Source organism: Mus caroli, unplaced genomic scaffold (genome assembly GCF_978045245.1).
Source record: "Mus caroli unplaced genomic scaffold, Mus_caroli_1 scaffold_6, whole genome shotgun sequence".
Lineage (NCBI taxonomy): Eukaryota > Metazoa > Chordata > Mammalia > Rodentia > Muridae > Mus > Mus caroli.
The window spans coordinates 57,092,637-57,111,517 of NW_028227261.1; the positions used below are offsets into that span (position 1 = coordinate 57,092,637).

Below are 18,881 nucleotides of genomic sequence, written 5' to 3' on the forward strand. Positions count from 1 at the left end.
TTTAGATTTGTTACCAAGTCAGAACAAATTGCACTTGTTTATTTCTAACCTGAGATTCAAAACAAGACAGAAGCACTTCATGGCCCTGCAGTGACATCGGTCGCTTCCCTCTGCTTTACACACAGGCTTAGCACTTGCTCACATTCCTGCTACTGCACCAACGGAGCCCTTAGTGCATTTACATCTGAGCTCTGGGGCATTTTAGGATGCTGACTTTGCATCTTGGCTCATGAAACAAATGGGCACAGCACATTTGGTTGGCACTGAAAGCCTCAGCACAGTGTGGGAGCTCCTAATAATGCACGAGTCAGCATATGGCACTTCTGAGGGGTAGTTCTTAAAGGCATATCGGATTCTTTTGGATGACAGTTATGGTGAGAGGTAAGTCTGGCCTGAAATCCTCAAAGCAGACTGACTCCTTGTCTTGGTTACCTTTCCACTGCTGGGAAGAGGCCCCATCACCAAGGCAACTTAAAGAACAAAGAGCTCATTGGGGGCTTGCTTACAGTGTCACGACCATCATGGCACGAAGCATGCAGCACTCAGGAAGGCATGGTGCTATAGCAGTAGCTGAGAGCCAAAATTTGATTCACAGGTAGGAGTGGGGGAGGGCAGGAGAGATGGAGAGAGAATGGGAGAAGGAGAACAAAACTAAAATGGTATGGGCATTTGCAATACAAAACTGACTGCTCCAAGGAGCTAAAGGGATCTGCAATCCTATAGGTGGAACAACAATATGAACTAACCAGTCCCCCACCCCCATCCCCGGAGCTCTTGACTCTAGCTGCATATATCTTCTGCAGAAGATGGCCTAGTCGGCCATCAGTGGAAAGAGAGGCCCATTGGACTTGCAAACTTTATATGCCTCAGTACAGGGGAACACCAGGGCCAAGAAGTGGGAGTGGGTGGGTGGGGGAATGGGTGGGGGAGGGTGTGGGGGACTTTTGGGATAGCATTGGAAATGTAAATGAAACAAATACCCAATAAAAAAAAACCAAAAAACAAAAAAAACCTGACTGCTCAAGACCCACCTCCTCCATCAAAGCCATACCTTCTAATCCTTCCCAAATAGTTCCACCAAATAGGTACCAAAGACTTAAACAATATGAGCCTATGGATACGATTCTTATTCAAAGCATAGCTCCTGTTCTAACACTGGGTAATTAAAGTACCCCTTCTCTCTGGACACATTAACAGCCTAAGATAGACAATGGGACCAAACAAGAATAGAAATCTTCAGATTCTAATGACTCAAGGGAAGAGTGGTCAGCTCTGCTCTGGCAGAGGCTTAGCCCCAGGAGTGATTCACACACCAGGCTGAGGAGGTTGGTCCAGCTGAGGGAGGGTTAGGCGAAGAGATACCTTTATCCACTGGTTTAGATTGTTTCTGAGTTCAGTGATGATTCTATCCTTCCAGTGACTGCACGTGGCACAATTACTTTTGGTTAAGCAAGTTACTAAAAACTCCAACAGCACCTGAACTTTTCTTTAAAAAATTTGTTGTTTATTCCTTGAGAGAAAGTAACCTTTAGCCTGCATATTTATGCTTCGTAGTTCAGGAACACACAGCTCAGTGACAAGCATCTGTAGAGATCAACCCAGAGGAATTCTTTACATTGCAAAGTTAGTTTGAATCAGCTTTTACCATTACTTCAGAGTCTTTCAAGGAGTCATAATTTCTGTAGAAACCTATATTCTCCTCTCTGGGTTCAGCTGAACTTGAGAGAAGCGACCACTCCCAGGGTGACAATAATGGACACCACAACATAAGACCACAAGATGCTCAGCCTGAAGTCTGCCCTTGAGGTGTCACCAAAGGACTGGAGGCCATGGAAGTAAATGTGCGCCACACACCGCAACTGTCCTTTTAATATTTATAATGCCAATTATTTCTGGATGTGGAGTCTGGATGTTGTAAAGGTCAAACTCTCAGTCCCCTAAGTAGCTGGGAGTACTGGTACACAAGGATCCTTCCCTCCTCCTGTCTCTTTGAGTCTGTATGTGGGTATGTGAGATGTGTGTGTGTGAGTGTGATAATGCGTGTTCATGAATGTGAGTGTGGTCTGTGCATGCCACAACATGCATGTAAAGGTCAGAGGTCAATCTCAGGTTTGTTTGAGATAGGGTCTGTTTGCCACTGCATACCCCAGGCTACCTGGCATGGAATCTTTGGAGACTTCTCCTTCTCTACTTCCCATGGGATTTGAACTCAGGTCCCCATGCTTGCACAGCAAACACTTTCCTCACTGTTCTATATCCCCATCCCTAACAATTACTACTTTAAGGTAGTTTCCAAATCTTATCTGTGATAATTATATCTATGCCTCAGTTTGATTAACTATAAAATAGGTTAATAATACAGTTGATCTATTATTAATCTATTAATAATAGAGTTGATGGATTAAAAAAAAAGCCTAAAGGGTTTTCTTACATGCCTATGGGTTAATATTAGGACCAATCTAAAGATGTTATCCCTCGCCCACAAAGTGTGGATTAGAATGGTGTTTCTTAGAGTGAATACAGCAAATGCGAGCCGCCACTAATCTCAGCAGATCTGACAGCTCCCGGACAGCCTGGGCCACGGGCACTGTGGTTAGTAATGCCCAGGTCACATAGGTCTTCAGTAGAAATGCTTTATGTCTGAAAGATTCTGTGGCTTTAGAGTTTCCTTTGAAAGACACCACAGCCTACCCAGGTCTGAGCTTCTTCAGTCTAAATATTAAAGCAGCAACCGAGGCATCTCCAGGGAGCTAAACTCTCCCTCACAGGCCAGGGGTGAGACATGCTGCTTCCCAAGAAGCCTAGGACTCTGAAGGCCCCTGTGCCCTGCTCCTCCATCTTTGATAACTATTAGGAATAATAGTTGTAGTATTCATTCCTCCATTTAGAAAAAAATGCTCATGAAAAAGTGGTTCCTTCCAGTTAGTCCCAAATTGAAGTTAAGTCTCCTCAGTGAACCAGTCACTGGGCAGGAGAAGTGAGGTGGGTGATGTTTAGTGGAGGTGAGCAGAGATTGTGAACTGTGTTAAAATGTACGCCCCCTCCATCTTTGTACTCAACAGGTCGCCTTCCTCATGATTCCCCATTATCTGCTGTTTCCATACAGGAGGAAAGGGGACACATGAAAAAACAGTCTATGAAGTGGATTTGATTAGACGTTCAGTGTCGATTTTATGACTTGCAAAGGGAATTTATCATCTGAGCAAATCTCAAGTGCTCTATGAGGTGGAGATATAAAGAACAATGGTCTGTGAAAAATGCCACATATTTGAATGCACTTGAACTTTACATTGGCAATTTGCACACTGTCACAGGAAACAGTCAGTTTCCTGTTCCTCGCAGAGAGTCCCCAGCCCTTGCTGTAGATGGCATTTCTATGGTAGATCTGAAACAGGAATGGAGACTTACACAGTCACACTTGTTGGGAATACCAGCCAGAAAGAAAACTAGGTTCTAACAAAGCTACAGTCACTAGAAAAACTGAGACCATGTTTTACAATTGGGCGCCAGTGCTAACATCAGGGAACAATCTTAACCAAGCGAAGAACTTGATTAAAAAGTAAGGCTCTCCTGACTTTTCACATTTCTATTCTGGCTCATGTGGAAAGGGGGAAAATTCATAAATATCATGGTGCTATTTCTATATAGAATGCCATACCATTTCTGTTTACTGCTTTACTGGTACAACAGGGGTGCTAGCTGGCAATGCTGACACTTGCCCTCGTTTAGTACTCTCACCTGAGTAACTGACATCAGAAACAAGAAACTACACAATGCACTACAGGACAGAATTCCACAGTAGGCATGGCATCTTCTCAGGATGTCAGTGTCTTCCTTCAGTTCCCAACCCTTCCTTTTTAGAAGTCTAAACCTCCCACTTAAGAACACAAGCAGCCCTGTTCTCACCTTGTCTGTGTTTATCTTACCATGGCAGGCTCTCTAACACAGGGACACCACACGAAACAAAGTAGGCTTTTCTTGGACAGCAGTTTTTTTCAACAGGCTATTAAATTTTCTAAACAACATTTGGGGATGGATGTAGCTGATTTTCTAGAGAGGAGGAGAGCAAGGGAGACTAAAGGGATACTAGGTGGAACGTTGGGGACATAATTCAGTACTTAAAGTGTTGTGTGTTTGGTGTTTGACACCCAAGAACCTGCTAACAAACTGGGCACAGTGGTGTGTAAGCTGCACTCCCAGTGCTGGGGAGGCAGGAATAGGTGGATCCCAGGGGCTGGCTGGGGAGCTTCGAGAAGATCGTGCCTGAGGAAGAGACTTGATGTGGATGTCTGATTCCCAACCCCGGCATGTACACTTGCCCCACCACAAGTGGATCTGAAGCCTTGTATGCCAGGAACGATTATCAGTGTGAGGGTAGCCACTATGTGTTTTTATGGGGCGGGGGGAGAGCTATAAAATGAAGAACTCTCTGGTGGTCATTTTTCCTGTTTCCTAGTAACCGTGGGCCTGTGGGCAGGAAAGTGCTTCACTGGAGTCTGCAGTCTGTCAGTGCCTATCACAGTGTACCACCTCACAAGTTAGGAGCTCTCCTGAAGACAGGCTTGTGCCCTTCCGGGCTCAATACCATCTCTCAGAAGCCTTGTGGGTCAGGAGACCTCTTAGACATCAACATCAGTGACTCTGATATAGAAGGTATTGGATCCTGACAGCAGGCGTGGGCACTTCTGGTGATAGGGATAGACGAGGCAGGCAAAGGGCTAAGAGAACCATGAGACTGCCAGGGGGCAGACAAACCGGGAACATACACTGAAGGGGCAGTCTGTCCTGCTCATCCATCTGCAAATAGAACTGGGAACTAGAATTTCTGGGTAAAAGCTCCTGCACAGATGAGTCCCCATGCCTAGTTCTGGAGCCATGGACAGGGCTGACTGCTGGAGGAGGGACTGTCAGCTTTCCTTATGGGTGTGGGCCTTGGTAGGTCAACTGGGATCAAGTGGATGGCCACATACCAGAAAAATATGGAGGGCAAAACTGGGAGTCAATGGGGAAGTAAATCAGGAGGGAGAAGAGAGAAGACAAAATGAGATTAGGTTGTCAGTAGGGAGGTAGCAATGAATCTGGGAGAAGCTATGGGTGGAGTTGAGGGTGAGTATAATCATATTGATATGTGGTTTGTGAATTGTATCTTGGGAATTCTGAGCTTCTGGGCTAATATCCACATATCAGTGAGTGCATATCATGTGATTGGGTTACCTCACTCAGAATGATATCCTCCAGATCCATCCATTTGACTACGAATTTCATAAATTCATTGTTTTTAGTAGCTGAGTAGTACTCCATTGTGTAAATGTACACATCTTCTGTATCCATTCCTCTGTTGAGGGACATCTGGGTTCTTTCCAGCTTCTGCTTATTATAAGTAAGGCTGCTATGAACATAGTGGAGCATGTGTCCTTCTTACCGGTTGGGACATCTTCTGGGTATATGCCCAGGAGAGGTATTGCTGGATCCTCTGGTAGTACTATGTCCAATTTTCTGAGGAATCGCCAAACTGATTTCCAGAGTGGTTGTACCAGCTTGCAATCCCACCAGCAATGGAGGAGTGTTCCTCTTTCTCCACAACCTTGCCAGCATCTGCTGTCACCAGAGTTTTTGATCTTGCCATTCTGACTGGTGTGAGGTGGAATCTCAGGGTTGTTTTGATTTGCATTTCCCTGATGACTAAGGATGTTGAACATTTCTTTACGTGCTTCTCAAGCCACTCCATATTCCTCAGTTGAGAATTATTTGTTTAGCTCTGTACCTCATTTTTAAATAGGGTTATTTGGTTCTCTGGAGTATAACTTCTTAAGTTCTTTGTATATATTGGATATTAGCCCTCTATCAGATGTAGGATTGGTAAAAATCTTTTCCCAATCTGTTGGTTGCCATTTTGTCCTATTGACAGTGTCCTTTGCCTTACAGAAGAAGCTTTGCAATTTTATGAGGTCCCATTTGTCAATTCTTGATCTCAGAGCATAAGCTATTTGTGTTCTGTTCAGGAATTTTCCCCTGTGCCCATGTGCTTGAGACTCTTCCCCATTTTCTTTTTTATTAGTTTCAGTGTATCTGGTTTTATGTGGAGGTTCTTGATCCACTTGGACTTGAACTTTGTACAATGAGATAAGAATGGATCAATTTGCATTCTTCTATGTGCTAACAGGCCAGTTGAGTCAGCACCATTTGTTGAAAATGCTGTCTTTTTCCACTGGATGGTTTTAGTTCTACTTCAATCCTTCTTAGAAGGGGGAACAAAGTACCCATGGGAGGAGTTACAGAGACAAAGTATGGAGCAGAAACTGAAGGAATGATCATCCAGAGACTGCCCCACCTGGGGATCCATCCCATATATAATCACCAAACCCAGACACTATTGTGGATGCCAACAGGTGCTTGCTGACAGGAGCTTGATATAGCTGTCTCCTGAGAGGCTCTACCAGTGCCTGACAAATACAGAAGTTGATGCTCACAGCCATCCATTGGACTGAGCACACGGTCCCCAATGAAGGAGCTAGAGAAAGGACCCAAGGAGCTAAAAGGGTTTGCAGCCCCATAGGAGGAACAACAATATGTACTAACCAGTGCTCCCAGAGCTCCCTGAGACTAAACCGCCAATCAAAGAGTACACCTGATGGGACTCATAGCTCCAGCTGCACATGTAGCAGAGGATGGCCTAGTCAGTCATCAGTGGGAGGAGAGGCCCTTGGTCCTGTGAAGGTTCTATGCCCCAGTGTAGGAGAATGCCAGGGCCTGGACGTGGGAATGGGTGGGTTGATGAGCAGGGGTAGGGTGGGTGGGGGGGAGGATAGGGGGTTTTCAGAGGGGAAACCAGAAAAGGGGAAACCAGGAAAGGTTGTAACATTTGAAATGTAAATATATGCCTAGGAGAGGTATTGCTGGATCCTCCGGTAGTACTATGTCCAATTTTCTGAGGAACCGCCAGACTGATTTCCAGAGTGGTTGTACAAGCTTGCAATCCCACCAACAATGGAGGAGTGTTCCTCTTTCTCCACATCCTCACCAGCATCTGCTGTCACCTGAATTTTTGATCTTAGCCATTCTGACTGGTGTGAGGTGGAATCTCAGGGTTGTTTTGATTTGCATTTCCCTGATGATTAAGGATGTTGAACATTTTTTCAGGTGCTTCTCAATACCTCTCCTGGGCATATATCCAGAAGATGTCCCAACCGGTAAGAAGGACACATGCTCCACTATGTTCATAGCAGCCCTATTTATAATAGCCAGAAGCTGGAAAGAACCCAGATGTCCCTCAACAGAGGAATGGATACAGAAATTATGGTACATTTACACAATGGAGTACTACTCAGCTATTAAAAAGAATGAATTTATGAAATTCCTAGCCAAATGGATGGACCTGGAGGGCATCATCTTGAGTGAAGTAACACAATCACAAAGGAACTCACACAATATGTATTCACTGATAAGTGGATATTAGCCCAAAACTTAGGATAACCAAGATATAAGATACAATTTGCTAAACGCATGAAACTCAAGAAGAATGAAGACCAAAGTGTGGACACTGTGCCCCTTCTTAGAATTGGGAACAAAACACCCAGGGAAGGAGTTACAGAGACAAAGTTTGGAGCTGTGATGAAAGGATGGACCATCTAGAGAATGCCGTATCCAGGGATCCATCCCATAATCAGCTTCTAAACACTGACACCATTGCATACACTAGCAAGATTTTGCTGAAAGGACCCAAATATAGCTGTCTCTTGTGAGACGATGCCGGGGCCTAGCAAACACAGGAGTGGATGTTCACAGTCAGCTATTGGATGTATCACAGGGCTCCCAATGGAGAAGCTAGAGAAAGGACCCAAGGAGCTAAAGGGATCTGTAACCCTATAGTTGGAACAACATGATGAACTAACCAGTACCCCGGAGCTCTTGTCTCTAGCTGCATATGTATCGAAAGATGGCCTAGTCGGCCATCACTGGAAAGAGAGGCCCATTGGACTTGCAAACTTTATATGCCCCAATATAGGGGAATGCCAGGGCCAAAAGAATGGGAATGGGTGGGTAGGGAAGTGGGGGGCACTATGGGGGACTTTTGGGATAGCATTGGAAATGTAATTGAGGAAAATATGTAATAAAAAATATTAAAAATTAAAAAAAATGTAAATAAAGAAAATATCTAATAAAAATCAGATCACTATGAAATTCTCCAAGAATTAATAAGGTTACTTATTTAAAAAATTAAAAACTCCTCTGTAAAAAACTTAGCTTGAGCATCTCAGGAACATTGTGCTGACTGAAAGAAAGACACTGCTATGTGGGTCTGGCCCCTGACCACCTATGAGAGCTGATTTGGATCAAATTATACTCTTGAATCTTAATGGTGTTTTATGTTTTTACTTCTAAGAAAATGTAGCTTCTAAGGAAAATGTAGACTGAAAAACAAGGGCTTTGGCCCACTTGGATTTTACCTAGGCAAAATGTGGTCTCAATGACTGTTGTGTAAGCCTTGCTTCAGGCAATTGATGTTGAGTTTCATGTTCAGAATCATCATCAGTTTTTATAACAAAGAGGCAGCAAGGAGCCAGGCTTGGAGAAGTCAGAGATGAGCAGAGTGAGCCCTTTAGAGCAAGGATTGGCAGAGGAAGAGTGTCTTTACAGAATTAGTCTCTTGGGTTGTACCTGACAGTCCTCACCCTGGGAAAGGTGAGTCCGACCAGAGTATCTTGACATACAGGGACTATTTAAAACTGACCTTCCCTGAGTATCTTGACATAAAGGCACTATCTAAAATTGATCTTCCCTGAACTATGTTTGCAAGTCTTATATGAACCAGGTATTTCAAGGCAGAGACAAGGGTGCTCCTCTGATCTTGGCAGTCCAGTGGATGGAACCTGAAATGGTAAGATGAGCTGCCAGCTTCCCCTTGAATTTTCATGCCTCGGACTATGTAGGTCACTGAAAGTTAATTTCGGAAACAGCTCATGGTTTCCCAGGCATGAGCTTTGTACCCTATAACTACTAAAATCAACACAAAGAAACTCCAGGCTGGATGCTACCTTGAGCTCCCTGCATTTCTCCTATGTGCGTGTCCCTGTGCTAAGGGTCAGAAGGACATTTTATGACAGGATAGCGACAAATGCCACTGACTCCATGGGGAAACACAAGCAAACCTGAAACAACTTAAGAAAACTGAGCAGTGGGAAATGCCACAGAGGCCGCATGTGAGCCAGGTTGAAATGACATGTGTCACTTGGCACACAAGCTGTACCATGAAGTTTCACAAAACAGAGAAAGAATACAGGGCACATTTGTTGGAGTCATTTTGAGTGCGGTGACCTTGGGATATTGGCCACACCCTAGGATAAGGCTTGTGATGAAGAACTTCTGTCACCCTAAGCCTGTGGAGGAAAGCTTTAAGGAACGCATACGGAAGAGGACTTGCACAACGAGCCAAGAAAGGTGAGTCTGTTTTACCGCCATCTGTGTGGTCCTTTCCTGAAATGCATTGTTGCACACTCTGTATCCTGAACACTGCCATTGCTGCCACAGATTCCTACCCAGCCTGTCACTGTCCACTCTGGACTGCCCCATCTGCCATCTCATCTCCACATAGCAGCTATAAGGAATTTGTAGCTGGCCCTATAGCCCTCTGAGACTGTCTTTTGAGTCAGCTCAAAGACCGTCTCTGTAATGTGATGTGGCTTCTGCTGACTTCTCCAAATGCTTGCATCTTACCAGCTGCACACTTTCAGTTCAGCAGATTATCCAAGGTGCCAAGACCACCTAGAGTCATCTCCCTCTTTCTCTCTCTCAGTTTTCTTTATTTTTAAATTATGTGTATGTGTATATCTGTGTGTGGTGGGGTATATGCACATAAGTGTAGGTGCCTAGAGAGGCTAGAAACACCAGATCTCCTGGAGTCGCTTAATATGAGTGCTGTGACCCAAACTCGGTCCTCTGTAAGAGCAGCGTGTATTCTTAACTGCTGAGCTATCTCTCCAGCCCCTCCTTTGTTTCTTTTCTGCTCCATTCTCAACCACAGTCAGCCTTTCATGCTTACATAACACAGAATATCTATGCTTCAGCCACCACAAATGGACAATATTAAACACCCACACACTAGAAACAAACCTTGCATCTATACTGACCACATATAGGCTGCTTGTCATTATTCCATAAACAATATGTACAACTCTGTATGTACAATAATAATATCAACAGTATAAGAACAACCTATACAGTGTTAGTTATTACAGGTGAGTCAGAGATGTTTTAAAGAAAAGGGAGAATGTATATAGGTTATAGCAAAAACTTCATCATTTTACACAAGGCACTTGGGTATCTAAAGAATTAATATTTTGACATCTTGAGAACTAATGCCCACATAGAGAATAAGAGAGAATTATATCGACATCTTCAAATCTCAATCTAGATATCCCTAGATGAGGCCCTCATTCACATGACTGTGAACACCAAGGACTTTTAGTTCTTAGCTCTGATCTAAGTAGGGATTTCAATATAATTGTGATGCATCCATCATAAGGTCAGTGTCTGCTTACTGGCAGTGACAGATCCCTAGAATCTAACACCCTTCCCAATCCTGTAGCAATTAATGTGGGGTTCCAGCTCCTTCACACCCACAGAACCTGCTGTTACCTGCTGTGTTGATAGACTTTCTACTGGTTGCAAAGCCATTCCTCACCATGGCTCTGATGTATGAAGCTGCATCTCACATCTCTGACATGTATTTCTTTAGTGCATTTCTGTTGAGCATCTTCCACATATTGACCCCTTATTTATATATATTTGAGAAATATCAGTGCTTTTCTCCATTGTTTACCTTAGTTATCTTTTTATTATTTATTGCAAGGTGGTTGTTTAGGATTATTTTGTTATCAGTAACAGCATGGAGGAAGAGATGGCTAAGAAGACAGAAAATGTAAATTAGCTTTACAGGAAAGCAGAAAATAATGAGCCATGACAGGATCTGAGCCACAAAGGTAGCAGCCAATACAGAAGTCAGTTGTAAGAATGCAATGAGCACACCCCCTTCAGTCAGTCTGCCCCTTTCTTCCCACCTAACCACCAAGCTTCTAAACATGGGAGCCTAGTGTTAGCATTTATCCATCTCAAGCCCTTTAAAAACATAGCCATGGTGGAATATACTTATAACACTCCAATTCCCCAAGCCCCAAAAGCCAGTCAAAAAATTTAGAAATAAGCTCAACCTAGACCATAGGAGGATTTCTGGTGGGTAGGCAAAAGCCACCATTCCGCAGGAGCTTGGGAGATTCCCATCTACCAAAAGGAATCTCTGGCAGAAGGAGCATATGGCCCCCTTTGGAGCCTATCAGTATATCAAACATCATGCTGGCCTCCAGGCGCATCCATATCACAAGTACTCATGACACATTTCAAAGTCCATGTTAGCATCTTGCCCTTCTTACCTCCTCCTCTACCCTAGCCTTCCTCCAGCTCACAGGCTCCCCTCTCCAGCTACTCATTGTCCTTATAGCCCTGCTATTACCCATATGCTTGCTCCCTCTCTGCTTCTCTCACTATGTTCTCTCTAGTCTCTATCCCCAGCTGTTCTCCCTTCCCTTGCAGATGGCCATGGTCATGTCCAGTCTGCTGGTCATGTTTAGTATATATCATCCTCTCTCTGCTCTGGACTCTCCCAGATGCCTCTGGCTGGTCTCTAATAGCTACAATAAAAGCTTTTCCCACCATACCATGGAGCAGTCATGTCATCAGTTTATAGACTGGAGATTCCCTACTGTTGCCCCACTTCTATGTGAGCACTAGAGACCAAATTCAGGTCCTCATGCTTGTATGGATAATGCCACCCTCTGACCATCTCCCTAGTCCCAAGACCACATTTTTTTTTTTTAAAAGACAAGGTCTCATTATGTAGCTTTTGCTAATCTGTGTACAAGAAACTAAACCTAAAGCTGTGTAGATCTGCCTGCTCTTGTCTCCTGAGTGCTTGGATTAAAGGTATGGCCACCACAACTGGCTAAGGCCAAACTCAAAATATTTTATACGAGACCACTTATATTATGCTAGAAAATGTGTCCAAATTCAGGCTACCTTTCCTTTCTCAATTAGACCATGCATAGAATCCACTAGAAGTGGTGAAGAAAAAAATTTAGAATATCAGAAAATGAGGAAGATGGAAAATGAAAAAGTAAAGGGAGGAGAGACATAATAAGATAGGGAGTCCAGTTATTCTAAGGTGAATTCGTATCTAAGAACAAGCCCAGACTAGGCACACGTGTAGTACACACACACACACACACACACACACACAGAGACTTTTAAAGTGAAGCTTAATAGTTCATACCTCTTAGGTTGTCTGAAAGTCATCTCTCACTATTGGGGCCTAGGAGCAGAGTGAACTAAAAATGGCTTCTCTCTGCAGCCTACAGGAGAGTCTTGTTGGTACTATCAGACTCTCCCAGACATAAAGAAATATTTCCCTTTCCTTCCTATTTCTTCTAAGGATTAAACTGGGCCTGCTACAAAAAAATTATGTTGCTTCTAAATACCTTTTCTCTAATATATCCACAATGATACAGTGTCCCGAAGAGTTAACTTGTATTTAAATGACCGGACTTTCAGTACAGACATGCATTCTGTCTCTTGGAAGAGGAAGAGGAGTCCTCATGTGTTATTGCTCCTTTTGATACTGGGGGTCTTGAGTCATAAGGAGATTGGTCCAACTGGGGTTTGCTACAATTTCTACTCTTGTTGAAGATATAACTCTAATTAGAAATAACCTTGCCTTTATACTTGAACAAATCCGTTCATTGTTGGGGATACAATCTAAGCCAGTTCCAATACATTAGCTTTTCTAAAAGTTGAAGGATGGTAAATAAATGGATGACTTCTCAAATTCCTTCAAGTAAAATAATACCACAACCAGATTTAAACTCATGTAAGGGTCGAATTTCTGGAGATCTATAAGACACTGTGAAACACAGAGGGACAGGGAAAATCCCACATTTCTTTGTAACAACTGTAGCCAACTTTGAAGTGATAGGCTATAATGCATAAAGGCACAGACACATATGGACCATTGACCTATGTAAGGAAATTAACTCTGTGTCCTTATTTATAAAGGAATGGTCACCATCTTCATGGATACAGAACACAGCAGGGAGCCTAGTTCAAAGTAGACAGACAACAAGATATCCTCTCCCCCTAGAGGGAGCCACAACTTCTCCCATCTGATAAAGTTCTAGTTCATGAGCAAGTAGGTGTCTTTTACTCCTGTGTTAATAGAGTTCTTGCAGTTCAGACTCTGGAAATACCCAGGGGTGAACTGAATTTGAAGGAGTGGCCGGCTATCACTTTAGTCCTGGACAGTACAGTTCAAGCATGGTGGGAGAGACCCTGTGCTTTGAGAACTTGTCACTTGCTGAGTGGAAAGCTCTTCCTGTCTCAGAGCTCAAGGTACCTAGTGACCAAGATGGCAGGCAAAGAGTCATTCCTAGGTGGTAAGAAATGCAGGCCCTGTACCCCTCCCCGGCACCCCTCCCTGGGCTAGGATAAAGAACAGGCAGGGTTCTCACCGGTTTGGAGCTTTCTGGTGCAGGCAGGTGTTTAGCATCCACACTGCTCTCCTCTTCACTACTGACAGGTTCAGTGCCACCCAGATCCTATGGGACAGTAAAAGGCAAGCAGAAAGATGTTATTCTTCATTCACACTGTGTCAGACCACACACACTGCACAGCCTTGGGTGCAGAGTTCCTAATGCCTCAGTGGACACTGTTGCTGCCACGGTCCTTTGTAAGAGAAGGCCAGCAGATGTCCCTGTCCATTTGCATTACTAGGCATTGGTTAGTGCTGCCTGCTTTCAGTCTTCCTTGGGAATGCTGGTCCCTGCTCTCTGTTACAGGCACAGGATGGCAGTCTCAGGTCAGATCCCTTGTTTTTGTCAACAATCTGTCAGGAACAGAAACCCAGACCCTGGAGTTTGCTAGTTCTGGTAAGGAGTCAAAAGGCATATGAAATATCAGCTGTCTGTTCAGTTCGTTAGCAGAAACAATTCCTGCTCAGTACTGCCTTGGTGGAAGGAGAGACCCAGCTGCCTTTGTCTCCTGACGCCTCCCCCAACACTGAATAAATGCAAGAAAAAGTAAGGGAATTTTAAGTTCTTTTGAGTAAGGGTTGATTTAGCTTTGACCTAGGTAGCTCTACCTTTTACTAAGAGGCAAATTCTACTTTTGCAAGACACAGGCAATATTTTACAGAAAATCTAACAGCCTACTCACATTCTATTTTTAGGCTGTTATTGTTAACTTGGACCTCAGAGTATAAACATTAAATTAATTTTAAGCCCCTCCTCCTTAAGTCTAGAGACTCTAAAGTCATGGGATTCTGTAGCAAAATCGTTCTTTTTAAAATGTCTTTCTTTGGGCCAGACAGTTGTGGTGCACGCCTTTAATCCCAGGAAGACAGAGGTAGGCAGATCTCGGAGTTCTAGACCACCTTGATCTACAGAATGAGTTCTGAGACAGCCAGGGCTGCACAGAGAAACCTTGTCTCGAAAAAACAAAAACAAAAACAAACAACAGAATTAAAAAAAAAACACCTTTCATTGTTTCAGTTTTATCCATTTATATGCTACATGTCAGTTGTTTTTAACCCCTGGTTTCTATCTCCCCTTCCATTAAAACCTTTCTTGTCTCAAGTGTCCTCCTACTTTCTGTCTTTTGCATGTGACCCACTGAGTCCAATGAGGGTTTCGTGTCTGAGCACAGGTGGGAGGTTATTTACTGGAACAGGGACAAGAAAAGGACACTTTCTTTTCCATAGATGGTTAACGGTTCAAAACCCTTCAGGGGAGGTGACTCCTGATCTGTGATGAAACCCTGACTGGTCCAATCCTGTGTAGATATGATGCTCAGTGTGGTGAGTAATTCTCTAAGTACATAACTTAGAGAACTAGAACCATAACTGTACAAAACAAGTATAGAAACACATCCAACAGCCCCCACAGGACAAACAAACAAATAAACAAACAGTCAAGAAAGCCTGATAGATACTGGTATGAAAGAGGATAATACACACTCAGTGTGGTTACAAATAATCATAGCACCAGTTAACTAAAGTGTTCTCAGTTCCTTATATTCTGCAACCGTACTATAAACATTCAAGCACTGTGTTAGACAGTCTGATGCCCTTCTCTCTATTTCTCTTGTATGTGGATAAAGTCTTGGCATAAGAATGCATTAAAGGGACTTGTTAGATGGCTCAGTGGTTAGGATCACTGACTGCTCTTCCAAAGGTCCTGAGTTCAAATCCCAGTAACCACATGGTGGCTCACTATAATGAGATTCGATGCTTTCTTCTAGAGTGTCTGAAGACAGCTACAGAGTACTTACATATAATAATAAACAAATAAATCCTTTAAAAAAAAGAATAGAAAAAAAAAGAATGCATTAAAGACACATTCTGTGTGGGAAAGCTATCCTGTACAAGTTACACCCAGTACAAGCAATAAGCCTAAAACCCTGACAGCGGCAATCTCTGGTTAAGTGTCCAAACTGGTTCATTACACCACATATATCGATTGTTATTCTGAACACTATGTCTGGTGACAATGCTCTTTACCCCATGGAGTCTTCATTAGAGTTAATTCACCCAGCCAACATCTTGTTAATATGTACGGCTGATTAGGCTCCACGTCAAGTTCTCCTACCAAGGCATCAGTATTGGGCCTCAGACTCACAGAACATTAACAGCTGTTTCTGTGACCAGGGAAGTCTTACAAGTGCAGCTGCATTTAGGATTCTCGCCTAAAACCACAGTTGTTTGCCATTAAAAGCTCCCCTCCGCATCTGCCTTGTGAGTTGTACTCACTGTCCTATTTCATCCTGCTCCTACTTGATGCTGGGGCCAATAAGCAGTGTAGCAACCTGGTTCGTCATGAATCCATTTTCACGGCTTAGCTAATCATAAACAATCTAGTTGGATGGTGGTATGTTCTTTGAGTGCAAGAATTGTCAAACAACTCTGGAAGGACAAAGGTCAGCACCAACAGTCTAGAACACTCACTCCTGGAATTCTTGATCTCAGCTGAATGCCCTGGCTAGTACAGTGAAGGCTCACTCCCTCAACCTTCCACCTACACCTAAGAGAATGCACAGATTTGGAGCAAATCCTAAACGATTTGAATGTGACACGTGCTGGGACTGAACAATGAAAGCTTACTGGGTGAAGCCCTCCTGAGCCTCCTGAGCGGTTACCCCTCTGCTGTAATAGTAAAGAGGCTTTTCTTGAGTCTTTTCTATTTTTACTATTGTGGACTGAGCTGCTCACCAGAAGAAAGAAGCAAAAGAGCTCGACACTGGAGTGGTTAGTGGGACCAGGCTGAGCTGTAAAAGTGGAAAGGCAGCTGACTGCTGAAGGAGAGATTGTTCAAGAGAGTAGCCAGGACAAAACAAAGGGAAACAGAGGCTGGAAAGATGAAGCTGGTGGAGTTTTGATAAAAGGCTGTAAAAAGCCAGGGAAGAGAAGCTGCTAGCTCTGGCCACTGCAAGAGTTCCAGAGAGCTAGCAAGCCTATGTAGTAGGAACTGTCTACAAACAACCAACCAACAAAAAGCTCCCAATGAAACAAGTACTGGGGTATTGTCATCTACTACGAAGTAATGTTTCAGTAAATGATAGGCCATATACAAAGCAGGTTCCTTCCATATGTCTTAGGGTTTCTACTGCTGTGATAAAATACCATCCAAAAGTAATGCTTACGCATCTCAGTCAAGGTCCATCAGGGTTTCTTAAGGCAGAAATCTGGAGGCAGACGCTGAGGCAGAGGCCATGGAGGAGGACTGCTTCCTGCCTTTCTCATGGCTTGTTCAATCTGGTTTCTTATACACTCCAGGACCACCTGTCCGGCATAGCACTACCCACGGTGAGCTGGGCCCCCTCACTTCAGTCATTAAGAAAACGCTCTGCAGGCTTGCCTACAGCCCAATCTGGTGACGACATTTTCCCAATTAAAGTTCTCCTGACTATAGCCTGTTCCATTGATATAAAAACAAGCACGTGCATCCCACATTGATGGTAACACTGGTGTAAAGAAACTACAGTACCACCAACCACCTCAAAGTGCAGCGTATACAGTTACATACATGCATATATTTGATAACCTGCTGAACGACTACTTACTGATTTATGTACCCAATATACTATACTTCATATTGCGTTATAAGAAGCTTCTCCAAGACAGTGTACTATTCTGACAGCACTCGTGCAGCTCTTGCTCATGGTTTCTCTAGAGGGTATCACCTCCTCCTCCATCATTCATTAGCATATCTTTTGCATCCTCATTATGTATACAGGAAATCTATCTGAGGAGACTGAAAACTCTTGGATGTCAACATCTGTGCTTCTTTCATGACCTTTGTCTGATGCAAGTATTCAGTCCTCCTGGGTCTGACTCACTTCAAAGGCCATGTTTAAAGATGTACTATTGTCCACCTTTTAACATTCTCTTCTGCTTTTAGGTGGACATGCCTCCATTGAGGAGGATACAAAAGCCAAATCTAGATGGAGAGGAGACCAAAACCCAAACCAACCAAATAAACAAAAACAAAACACACGAAAAAAGAGAGGAAACACCCGAGGAATAGAGAGTGGCTGAAACAAGGCATGGACTTACTTTTTCTAGGCAAGCTAAAGGTTATATAAGAGCGTCTGTGTTTAAACAACGCAAGAACAAAATTGTAACTTCACTGTAAGGACAACATGGCTCACACAGCGAGAAGCCTTTATAATCCCCCACTTGCCAAGAACCCAAAACATGGCAAACAGTCGGAGACAGGAAGGGGAAGGAGGTCAGCAGCAGGACTCTAAGGAACAAGGTTCCCTGGTGGCTTGAGGACCATCTGGTTGAAGGAAAGTGGCTGCTGACCGGGTGGATGTCCACTTCTCACTTGCTGATCTTCAAACCACCTGTTCCATGTGGCTGGCCTGGCTGAGCCTGCGCGCAACAACTCCCCCAGAAAGAAGCAAGTCAGTACCATAGATGAGGAGATGCAAAGGCAGTGCGTGTATTAGCACAGCAAAGATGGTAAAGGTGTGTGTGTGTGTGTGTGTGTGTGTGTGTGTGTGCACATGCGTGTGAGCGCGTGCATGTGTGCATGCATGCATATGTCTTACTAAGGACAATTTTCCCACATTTTCTAACGTTCTAAACTTCCCTTTGTCTCCTGGGTTCCCTAGGAATCTCCAAATTAAGGTGATGATTTTTTTTTTAAAGTTAAATGTTTTAACTTTTACTACTACAACTACTACCACCACCACCTAAAGAAATGGGGCCACACTGGGCTGGGACTCAGGCCTGAGAAGTTCCCTCTTGCAGTAAATGAGAACAAATACAGAGACCCAACTGGACAGTCCACAGAGAGTGAGGGGCCTTGGAACACTCAGCCCTAAATGGGCTGTCTTCACTAAAGTTCAGAAATTTGTGAAGAAAAGGAAGCAGAAAGACTGTAAGAGCCAGAGGGGACGGTGACACCAAGGAAACAGTGTCTTCCAGACACAACAGGACTGACGCATATATGAAATCACAGAGACTGTGGCAACATGTAGAGGCCTGCACAGGTTCAAGCCAGATGACCCCAGAAACTATATCTCCAAGTGACAACCACTTGCAAAGAAAAATTAATTTTTTCCAATGGAGTCTAACTGGGTATATAAACCACATTTAAAGACAGGCTCCATGGCTAACATACAACAAACTCAGTGGTGATTTTTGTAGATTTTTTTTTTTTTTTAAATCTCAGTGGTCTATTGTATATTAGGGTTCCTGGTTTTCTGTTTAGATGTTTTTTTTGTTGTTGTTGTTGGGTTTTTTGTTTTGTTTTGTTTGTTTGTTTGTTTGTTTGAGA

General features: G+C 43.6%; 1 protein-coding gene across 5 annotated transcripts in view; it reads right to left on the reverse strand.

The window, feature by feature from the left end:
- Window positions 1–18,881, reverse strand: part of Patj (PATJ crumbs cell polarity complex component) — a 323,645-nt gene that overhangs the window by 78,650 nt on the left and 226,114 nt on the right. For all 5 annotated transcript variants that reach the window (XM_029475856.2, XM_021159452.3, XM_029475855.1 and 2 more), the window contains exon 31: window positions 13,554–13,640. In XM_029475856.2, the coding sequence (XP_029331716.1) occupies window positions 13,554–13,640 (87 nt within the window). The remainder of the gene's footprint in view (window positions 1–13,553; window positions 13,641–18,881) is intronic.